At 41.5% G+C, this 10789-nt stretch overlaps 3 protein-coding genes and 1 non-coding gene across 5 annotated transcripts; 2 read left to right on the top strand and 2 right to left on the bottom strand.

Moving 5' to 3' along the window:
* Nucleotides 1–392: 392 nt before the first annotated feature.
* cox7b (cytochrome c oxidase subunit 7B) lies at nucleotides 393–1722 on the bottom strand. Its single transcript, XM_086012667.1, has 3 exons — nucleotides 1583–1722; nucleotides 1150–1265; nucleotides 393–590 (listed from the first exon to the last, which is right to left on the bottom strand). The coding sequence occupies exons 1-3, from the start codon at nucleotides 1617–1619 to the stop codon at nucleotides 507–509; spliced, it is 237 nt and encodes a 78-aa protein (XP_085868793.1). The 5' UTR covers nucleotides 1620–1722; the 3' UTR covers nucleotides 393–506.
* A 206-nt stretch (nucleotides 1723–1928) lies between these two features.
* trnal-caa (transfer RNA leucine (anticodon CAA)) lies at nucleotides 1929–2039 on the top strand. Its single transcript has 2 exons — nucleotides 1929–1966; nucleotides 1994–2039. It is a non-coding gene; the product is annotated as a tRNA-Leu (tRNA).
* Nucleotides 2040–2881: 842 nt separating this feature from the next.
* pgrmc1 (progesterone receptor membrane component 1) lies at nucleotides 2882–6916 on the bottom strand. Its single transcript, XM_086057502.1, has 4 exons — nucleotides 6902–6916; nucleotides 5402–5734; nucleotides 3748–3903; nucleotides 2882–3554 (listed from the first exon to the last, which is right to left on the bottom strand). The coding sequence occupies exons 2-4, from the start codon at nucleotides 5694–5696 to the stop codon at nucleotides 3460–3462; spliced, it is 546 nt and encodes a 181-aa protein (XP_085913628.1). The 5' UTR covers nucleotides 5697–5734; nucleotides 6902–6916; the 3' UTR covers nucleotides 2882–3459.
* rab24 (RAB24, member RAS oncogene family) lies at nucleotides 6631–10771 on the top strand. 2 transcript variants are annotated; one of them, XM_086057495.1, is made up of 9 exons: nucleotides 6631–7065; nucleotides 7757–7973; nucleotides 8348–8416; nucleotides 8546–8624; nucleotides 8963–9030; nucleotides 9112–9211; nucleotides 9386–9436; nucleotides 9679–9738; nucleotides 10437–10771. In XM_086057495.1, the coding sequence occupies exons 2-9, from the start codon at nucleotides 7857–7859 to the stop codon at nucleotides 10502–10504; spliced, it is 612 nt and encodes a 203-aa protein (XP_085913621.1). In that variant the 5' UTR covers nucleotides 6631–7065; nucleotides 7757–7856; the 3' UTR covers nucleotides 10505–10771. The 2 variants fall into 2 exon arrangements, with proteins under 2 accessions (XP_085913621.1, XP_085913620.1); XM_086057494.1 differs by having other exon boundaries at nucleotides 10434–10771.
* The last annotated feature ends 18 nt before the right edge of the window (nucleotides 10772–10789 follow it).

The following is a 10789-nucleotide window of genomic DNA, read 5'->3' as shown; positions in this document are numbered from 1 at the left end:
ATATTTCTAGACAGAATATGTGTGCTTTTTTTTTTTTTTAATTACATTTATTTTGCCGGTTCAGCCAACTTGCAAATGTAAACTGCAAATTTATATTTGTATATTTTAGGTCCATGGCGTAAAAATGATGTAACAGTCACAAAAAGCGTGACTAATGTTAAAAGAAACTGCAATATTTGGGTTAATAAATTTGGGAATTTGCGATGTTTCCAACAAATTAAATGTTTAGGTGGGCACAAATATATAAAATCAAGCAATGAAACATGGTTTTAAAATGAGACTTTTTACATTCATTAGCAAACTTGATCATATTAACTTTAATAATAACAAAAAATGAAATTCTTGCTTACAATTGTATTCACAGTGCTTAAATAAGAAAAAACAACAACAAATCTAGAATTACATTTATTTGGACAATATTGAAACACACTCAGGCAGATATTCACTGTTCATCTGTACAGTCGGAAATTTTTGTGTGGATGTCAACCATGGCGGCTTTTGTTGTTTTACTCATCAGCCTCCCTCCATGGTTTGGGCATGACCTTCCCAACAGGGGACAGATTCCAAGTGATGCCAGTCTGAGTCACCACCTGCAAGGGAAGGAGAAAAAAAAAAAGGAAAGTGGGCTCTCACTATACTCCAATAAACACCAAATTATGAGGCTTAACATAACTGTAGCAATATCAGCGCCCCCCAAAAAACGGAACTATTCATGGCCCAAGTAGCTATGCTACTGCCCATGCAGCTCTTCTCACAAATAATGTTCCATTTGCACTATTTAACTCAAGTTTTCAGACCAACGTTACCGTAGTTTTGACACCTCCCAATTTTGGCAGTTAGAGACTATTGGTGGTTATTTTTTAACTGAAACTTGTCAGCCAATCAGAGATTGGGCTCCCAGAGTAGCAGACAAGATTAAAGAGCTGAGAAAGAATCAAGTAACACTGTTTTTCTTCGATTTGAAGGGATTTTAGGACATGAGTATCTATAAAAACACTCTTAAAAAGGCATTTTTTGTCCACTGAAAACAAAACAAAACAATGGACTTCTCCATTGCCATTCCAACCAGATGTAGCATTTCGACAAGGGAGTCATTTTGGGGAACTCTTGCCATGTTGCTAATACTCATAAAAGGTAAGCTCCACTTACATATGACCACACAGCGGTGCAGAAAGCAAACCCGCCAAGCAACACGCCGGTGCCATACTTGGAGTGGAAGTCCTGTGGGGCGGTGGATCCGTGCCTCACTTGACGTGCAGCTTGACCTGGAAGACAACAGTAATGCACCATTCGTCATCTTTTGACAGCTTTGTCTTGTTTGAAGCAGCAACAACAACAACCAAAGTGTCGAGCAATGTCAATCAAGACATGTCAATTTGACCACAATATTAAAGCCCTTAAGACTCATATGAACAATGAATATTGAGAGACATCGCAAACCGTAGCTGTTAGCATTAGCTTGCACGCTGACCGGGGTGACCCGCCGGAGACGCGTCTACAGAATCACAGACGCCCGACAGCTAAACGTTGCACGTTTTTTTAAGCGCGCAAATACATACTTAATAATGAAAGTTGGGCTTACCGCTGATGTTCACGGCAGCTTTCGCGAATCTGTACATGACGACAAGCCTTGCGTTGCTTGAAGATACCCTTGAACCACGGAAGTGTATGGCTGGCTGCGCAACCAGGCGCCGGAAGTGACTTTAGATTATTGTGAGCATGCGCACTCGTTGTCATTTTCTTGTCATTGCGCATGCGCATAAGACTTATGTAGCAAGGAAAATGTGCTGGTTTACGCTTCTGGGCATTCAAAACACGAAATCCGAATGAATGTTACATATTTGTCCAAGTTAAAAAAAAAGTTTAAATTGCTACGTAGCTGGGTTGACTAACCTATAAAAACCATAGTTCAACGTGCTACTCGCAGTGTCAGGATGGCCGAGTGGTCTAAGGCGCCAGACTCAAGGACTCAACTCCTTCCGGTAATCGGGAATTCTGGTCTCCGAATGGAGGCGTGGGTTCGAATCCCACTTCTGACACATACCTTTTTGTTTTTTAATTACATATATTTAGCTATGGCTCGTGATAGCTATGTAGTAGCAACGTGTCATTTGAGCATAAGTGATCATTTAAAAAAATGAAACATCTCTTATTCAATTAGTTATCTTACTATTGCACTGTAGTGTTGAATAAATGTCCTTTTTTTTTACTTCTTTTATTATCTTGGGACAACATTGCGAAATGCTGTGCTTTAAATTAATTATCATTTCATTACTGATCTCTGGATTTGCAGTGAATTATTTGCATTAGCTGTCGTTTAAAATGTTTAAGTACTTTCGCATTAGGCTACACTGGATTAAAGTTATGCAGTGATGCCTGCCGATGCGAGTGACCCCATTTATGAGTTTTTGAAAGACCATTTTTGGTCAATTTTTGTCTTAGAATTGCGAGCAAAAATATGAGATACAAGCGACTTTAGGGTGGGTAGTTACAATTCTTCAAAAAAGAGGCTCCAAGATATTTATTGCCACTTGGTATCCGGACACAAAAGCGGCGCTACACATGCAGACGGACATGATAACATTTACAGCCACATATTCTTCATCCTCTGTGAGAAACGACTATTACAGTATTGCAGCTAACTGAACAGTGGTAACTATCTTCGTGTATACGTGTGATTACATAATACTGCCCACTGGTGGCCAATATGTGCACAACAAAAGGAGTCACACAACAAATACATGAAATCCAATTCGTTGCCTTATCACCGTTTTTTTTAGAAACTAAAATAGTCAAAAGTGCACATTTTTACATTAGACACATTACACAGTTTTTGTCAATTAGTATCACAAGGTAACACTGTTATAATAAAACAAAGAAATTGATTTTTTTTCAAAGGTTTATTTCTTCAAAGGATATCATTTCCAGGCTGACAGTATCATAACATTCAGTCCGTATGTACAAAGCTTATTACCTCAATGAATTGACAAGAATGGAGAGTACGTGATGTTTGAACAGGAATGACGGTGGACAGAGATTAGCATGATTTCATATGGAAAGAGTACATTTGGTCCATCTCAAAAAAAAAAATAACAAAAAAAAATATTCCTAATTGTTTGCGTTCGCTCTGATTGGCTCCCCTCTTCTTTTCCGGAAGGCCGCGCCCACCCGTCCGTGCTGCCTTGGCATAAGGTCACCTCACCCGTGACTTTGAATCAACATGAAGATGCTTACTTGATTTGAGAGTTCCATTTTGCATGACATCCAGACTTGCAAAACAACGATCCGGCTGACTTGTAACCGCTCAAAGCGTTTGACACCTCGAGGCAGCAGAAAGACAAGGTCGCGTTGATGTAACCGAGCGTAACCTTGGTGTGAGCGCAGCAGTATTTCAATAACAACACAGAAGATTTAGCATTAAGGCATCCGCGTCTTCTTCCCGCCGGCGCGTTGCGCTCCCTAGTCTGCTTTCTTGTCCTTGGCTTCCTCGTCGTCTGTGTACTCTGTCGGCTCCTCGCCGGGCTTCAGCAGCTTGCCGATGTAGTCGTATTTAACTGCAACGGCGGAAATTGGGACAGATATTTGCAATTTCAACTTTTGCCCTTACAAAAAAAGAAAGAAAGAAAAGAAAAGCAATAGTCCAAATATGCCGTCTAACAAATACAATCAACAGCAATTGAGTGTCATCCACAATGATTCTGAGAAGAACAGCAAAGTTGATATTGGTGGTGGGGAGAGGGCACTCACAGGTGAACTGCGCCTCCCACTCGGAGAGACTCTCCTGCTGCGCGGCGGTCAAGTCGGACAAGTCGTCGTGCTCGTCTTTCAGGGCCTCCTGACCCAGGCAAAAGGTGGCCAGGCCTCGGGACGCGTCCCTGCCGGCGAACACCCCGTACGGACCGTCTGGAAAACACACCATGGGCGTTGGACTGACACGTACAATTAAACCCAACAGCGTCCATCTTTTGTGATCGGATCAATTCCAAGAATGTGCCTGCAAGCGGGTCTGTTCATTTACTGTCCGTAATCCCCCTCCGCCCCACGTGTATCAAGTGCTGCCTTCATGACTGAAAGCACGTTCCACTTTTGTGTGCTGCAGTCAGTTTGGCTGGATACAGAGATAAGCGGCACACACTTGATTGCGGGGTTGTTGACACGGTGGGGAGCATCTGAGTGCGGGCCGCATGAGCCACATGAATGGATCTGCACACCGAGTGTTTGAGGTGCTGCCTCTGCGAGTGAAAATGCTTTTATCGTCTTTACAAGTGTCCCCCCCCCGCCCCCCCACCACCAATGCACTCAAGCCTGCTTGCTTCATTTAAGCCCCTAACGCCGACTCATATTGTCATGGTAACAAAAGCCGGCACCGGCTCAAAACAGGCTCATTTCATTTCCGCAAGACAAGACAGGGTATAAAGTGTCGTATAATTCTTGCAGTACTTTTGATGAAAGCATGTTAAGACACCTGGTCGGTTGCGATACACTTTTTTTCAGGAGCGATACCGATTATTAGTTGTCAAGGAGGCCGATGACCGATATTTAGAACCGATATTCATTGGCAGTAGGACGGAAAATATTGGTGTTAAAAAAATGTATCTGTTTTAAAATTCTAACACCAAGTGCAAGAAGCTCACAGGATTAGCAGCAGGCCTTATTGTTAGTTAAATGCAAACTTTCTAAAGTAAATTAAGTTTTCCAAAAGTTCGAAATGCGTCTCTTTCCATACTTGACACATCGACCTTATCACTGGCTATTTGAGAATTATTAAGTGGAATGGGATTCTGTGGCTGGGCGTGCACTGCAATGAACGAATGAATGAAGAAGAAAAAAGAAAAAGCTTTGCGTGACAGCAGTGTGATCTCAATGCTGGTCAGAGGTTACACGCAGCAGAGGTTGCAAAGCTCAGACGAGATAAAAGAGGGTGCGAACTGTCTTGGTTGCAGAATTGTAATGGAGCCTCGCATTAAACCAGAGCCGTTCCAAATATTCGGAGAACCCGATTCAGTTCCGAGTACCGAAATCAAGTGTTCGGTCAAGTTGCTTTCTTGCGATTCTGCCCAAACAAACAAACAAACAAACAAACAAACAAGATCATTAACAGCGTGAGCTAAGGCAAAACTCGTTTAATTTGACTTGTTAACTGGACACGAAAGAAGACAAATTCCAGCCAGATGTTGTTCACGAGAGTTGTTGTGCACTTGGAAACATCACGGATGATCCCTTAATGCTTTAACAGCGGAGTGTTTTGTCTTCTCCTGCCCCGCTGTTGAACGAGATCTAAGCCAGAAAAGCCTCTAATGAAGAACAACATGTCTTTTATATTGTTTTAGCATTTTAAATGGACTGTTGGCTAAGAGTCACAGCAAGAGAAACTTGAGGCTAAAGATCCAGGCAAGCTTACCCGGCCCGTAGAACTTGCTGCCCCTGGTCACGTCGAAGATTTTCCCATTGACAGCCATGAGGATTCGCGGACTTTGCAGCCCATCGAAAGGCTTCAACTCGTCCAGTGTGAAGTCTCGCTTCTTCAATTTGGGCAGCGGCTGCTCCGCCGCGTCCACCTCCGGCGGCTTGTCCCCGCGGAAGATTTTGTACAGCAAGTAAAGACACAAAGCGAGCAGGGTCAGGTTCAAAGGGGACGTGAAAATCTCCTGCAGGATTCCGCCTGAACTTGTCTCGAGCTCGTCCGCTTCAGCCATGTTTGAGTCTGACCGTATTTTCCTCTGCGTGGGCGTGTCTGGAGAGGGGGAGAAGTGAAGAGCTTTCAGACAATCAGAGCCCCAGGATCTGTGACGCCTTATCGGCCTCGCCCAATCACATTACGCTAACCGTCTGCCAAACTCTTACATAAAATACAATAAATCCGATTAAATTGATATTAAATTATTGCCGTCATGTAGGTCACGAACTAACTGGCGTGATTGTGCAAGTCACTATGAACATGTGATACATTTTTTTTTTTTGGGGGGGGGGTTATGTGTTTTATAACAAACTTGACAAACTTAGTCGATTTTTTAAAATACTGAATGATTATGTTCTTTTATTTAAAACAAAAATCTTATTTACAGTTTACAGATCGAATAAAAAATAATTTATTCTTACAGCGAGTGCCGGTGTTTCTTCCGTCCAGAAACAAAGCGCAGTGCTGAACTGTGCGCTTTTACCCAAACCCGTTAAACATAATTTCATGCTATTCACGTTGACATGAATATTCTCTAATAATAAAATTGCGTAATTTGTGTATATTCCGTTTACGCATGTGTTTCTTCCGTCCGGAGTAGCTGTTTCCCGAAAACAAACATGTCCAAGAGACAGATTAAAATGTTATTAATTTTAATATCAATACTTACTGTATTTAAAACAAAATCCTGAATTTAATAAACGTTAGTATTTCATCTTTACAAACGCTTATCCTCCCCTTTTCTTCTGCCCAGAAACAAAGCATTGCAAATTGCAATGTACCGTGTTTTCGATTCCTTCCCAAACACCAACGTATTTATTTTTACTAAACTTGCCTATAAGGCGGGTTGTGGTGATAGTTATTTAATAATGAATATAATGTTTAATCTAAAAAGAGACTGAATTTTCAGTTTCCAAAACGAACTGAAAATAACTTCAGTGAGTGCCAGTTTGTTTCTTCCGTCCAGATACAAGCCTTAGTGACGGTTGTGTTTAGTTCCTCCCCGAACAAACAAAGCTGAAATCGACACATTTCCGCCCACGGACGCGTCGCTTAGTCCTTCTTTTAGCACTCATTCACCATTTCGTAACAGCCTTGGTTTTATCTATTTGAAACCATGTTCATTTTGTCTTCCCGGAACGATTTGTAGCTCTGTTGTTTTCTGCCATTGCGCAACAGGGGAGGGCACGTTCGCCAATAGCAGCCGGCTTAGCTTAAACTCACTTTAGCTTGACGAGGCAGGGCTGAGATGACAAGCGACTTCACCGCCACCTTCTCGGCCGTCCAAAACATTTTTTAGCCGCCGATGTCAACTTCACATTTTCGCTTTTCTGCTGCTGCGCTTGTGGAGCGACGATGAAGACGTGTTGAGTCCTGCTCGCTGCTAGGTAAGCCCTCCAAGCCAACCACAATTCACTTATTTATTGATTTGTTTTTAGCGAGCTTCATAAAAATCACAAAACAAATCAGGAAAACTGCTCAAAGTAAACATGAGTGTTCATTTCAGGCCTCAGCATTCGTTAAAATGGCTGAATTGTGTATTTCTCTCACATCAAATAGCTGACTGATAACTAAGATATACAGTAAATTAAAAAATGGGGTTCTTTACGCTCTGTTTTAATGCAATAACGTAACAAACTAAAGTAGTTTGTTTCAAAGGAGTATAAAGCCACCCTGGAAAGATTAAAACATTAAAAATACGTAATTACACAAAGAAGTTAAAGTTGTAACATTGCGAGTTATTTACTGTCCTATCGAGTTACTCAGAACTATTTCACTTGAACAAAGTTGTATATTTCAGGAAAAAACGATGCAAAATTTCAACATTTTTTACGAGAACATGCATGTTTCCAAGAACAAATCTTATTTTTGTGATAAGTCGTATTATTTCCAAAATCATATTTCGTGAATCGTTAAAAGGTAATAATGGCTTGTATGTGATTTAGCCAAGCTGTTGGATGCTGAAAATGCTCACAATGAACTTTTGACTAAAACAACATATTGTGCAATTTCCTTCGTAATTCCATCCCAAAATGTCTCATGATGACTTCAACCGTTGTGCACCTTTTCTTTTCACAGGCCAGCTCTTCCTTCCTTCCTTCCTTCCTTCCTTCCTTCCACACTCACGTCCTTCTTCCTCCTGCTTTTGTCACGCGCCCACACGAAGTGGTCGAGGAGTATGAGCGGCATGCGCGTGGACGCCAAGGTGGTGATGCTGGGCAAGGAGAGCGTGGGCAAGACCAGCCTGGTGGAAAGATACGTCCATCACCGCTTCCTGGTCGGACCCTACCAGAACGTAAGAGCCGATGCGCGACCTCGGTTTCAAATTCGGATTTAGATATGCTCTTTGAGAATACGAGACTATTCTGGTAAAAATTCTGACTTCGAAAAATTAACACGCAAGATATTTTTATTGTGCATCTTTTTTTGTACAAATGACAAACAGTTATAAATTTGGTCTCTTTTACATTAAAGCAAAGATGGAGTGGGGGGTTGATGGGAACAAAAATGTCAAATTTGTGACCTCAAATATGTCTTTTCTGAAATATGTACAAGAAATAAGAATAAACTTGAGTTTTTTATGAAAAAAAAAGTAGTCATATAATGCTGACTACTACAACATTTAAAACCTTTCTTTTTTTTTTTTTCTCTCCCCTGTCCTCCTTGCAGACTATCGGTGCCGCTTTTGTGGCCAAACCAATCCAGGTGGGAGACAAAGTGATCACCTTGGGAATATGGGTCAGTCCGCTTCCGTCTTTACCGCCATCTTGTGACATCATGTCTACCGCACTAGCTTGAACCATAACGGTTAATCATTCTAATCAAAAGGAGGGATTTTTCTATTTTTCTGATCTCTGACACGACCAGGACACGGCTGGGTCAGAACGCTATGAAGCCATGAGCAGAATCTACTACAGGGGAGCCCGGGCGGCCGTCGTCTGCTACGGTAAATCAAAAACAAATAACATCCATTAAATGGGGAAAAAAACAATGACCTAGAGAGAAAAACTTGTGTACACTTCTCTGCACCTCCTTTTTAACAATTAAGATTATATGTGGTAGATGTGCACTTTTATAAACTGACCCATTTAAAGCTATTAAATCATAAAAAAATAATTGGGGCCTAATTGGGGTTTGGTCAAACTTCATTCATGTTTCTTTAATCACCCCCCCCCCACCCCCATCCTTTTTTTGAGAGCGACATTGATCCGTAAACATTTTGGGAGATTTTTTTTGGTCACACAGAAACGAGTTTAATTTGCATATTTTTTTTGTCATTTTTAGATCTAACAGACAGCAGCAGTTTCCAGCGAGCTCGTTTTTGGGTGAAAGAACTGCAAAACTGCGAAGAAGTATGAAAGCTTGTCAGAGGGGCTGATACGCTCTTATTGTTTTTTAACTTTTGTTTCTTCTTTCCTTTCAACTGTCTTTAGCACTGCAAGATCTACCTGTGCGGTACCAAAAGCGACCTGATCCAAGGAGACCGCAGTCTCCGTCAGATCGACTACCATGACACTCAAGACTTTGCTGAAGGTGACAACAGGAGCCCCCCCCCCCGAACGCGCATGTTGTAAAAGAGGACACTGGGCTTTCCGTTGAAATGAACCGTGATATTAGGCTTTGACCAAGAACAGAACTAGTAGTCAAATGCTCTGATTGTAAAATGTTTCCTTCCTGAATGACTTGACTGTTCTCATTTCTTTGTAGAGATCGGAGCGCAGCATTTTGAGACCTCCAGTAAAACGGGAAGCAACGTGGGTGAGTCACAGTCGCTTGCAGACATGCTTGCTCATCTCACGCTTGCAATTTAGTCATAGTCTGTCAATTCTACGAATACTCACGTGGAGAGCGGGCTGGAAACGCGCTCATTTTATGATCGGTTTTTAGGTTTAACATGAAATGGAATGCCTCAAAGCCTGAGCGCAGAACAGAATCGTTGTTAGCTTGTAACGCAAAGGTTCGATGAACTCGATGAAAGTCAAAGCCTCTTACCGCCACAGATGAGCTGTTCCAGAAGGTGGCCGAGGACTACAACAACGCCACTTTCCAGTACATGACGGGTGAGTTTTATCGCCACAGATGGATAATCACTGTAGACCCCAAAAAGAAATCATTTGAGATGGATTTAGCTTAGCTTGCCAGTTTTTGAAGTGTGGGGACAGTGAGAAGACTTCTATTAAACTCAACACCACATTTGATCCATTTTTACACTTACATTTGTGGGCTTCTTTTTGCAACATTTAACATTTTATGGAACTCACATTACTTGAAAAAAATATTCCTACATTATTAATATAGAAATACTCATTTGTAGGATTAAAGTGAATTGTCCCCCAAATTTAAACAAATCTATGCAATTGCCCTCACAATTTGCTTGAATGGAAGAGGAACTCATCAACATCCATGTTGAACTATTTCCTGTTCTTAAAGGAAAATATAGAGCCTTACAACTTGTTTAAACCAAATAGGAGCGGGACTAGTATAGACCCCTGGAGAACTCCTTAGACCTTAAACGGCAAATGAAAGAAAAAAAACGGACCAAATGTCGATCTTTTTTGGGGAAAATGTTGACACTTACGACTCACTTTAGTAAATGGAAGGGGACCTAGTATACATCCCTGCAGAACTCTTTTCTACTCTTCGTTTCTTACAGGCAGTGTAAAAGGGTCTAAAAAGTATTTTAAAGGCAAATGCATCATGTAAAAAAAAAAAAAAGTTAAAAAATCCAAACCCAACACATTGCTCTGTGTTTCAGCAGAAGAATCGGGAGTGAATCTGGGACAGAAGAAAGAATCCTACTTTTACTCGTGCTGCAACAGCAACTGATGCTGGACCGCCGCCGAATGGAAGAACGTACTGGATCAGAACACGACTCCTGTGGAAGAGAATAGGAAAACAAAAAAAAAGAGCAAGAGAGCAAATGGTCGTTTCTTTTGTGCCATGACAAACTATTTGGAGGAGCCTCTGCCAGGTGGAGGGTTGTATTTAAGAACAAACATTTCATCCAGAAGGGGATCTTCCTCTCCAAAGCTGTGCTGGGTGAAGACAACTTAGCTGCTGTGACTCATTATATATACTTTTGGACGTTTTTTTTTTGGGTGGGGGGGGGGG

The sequence above is a fragment of the Filicampus tigris genome, chromosome 17 (assembly GCF_054856515.1).
Source record: "Filicampus tigris isolate MCC_2025a chromosome 17, RoL_Ftig_1.0, whole genome shotgun sequence".
In the NCBI taxonomy this organism is placed as follows: domain Eukaryota; kingdom Metazoa; phylum Chordata; class Actinopteri; order Syngnathiformes; family Syngnathidae; genus Filicampus; species Filicampus tigris.
This window is presented reverse-complemented; position numbering and strand designations above follow the sequence as displayed.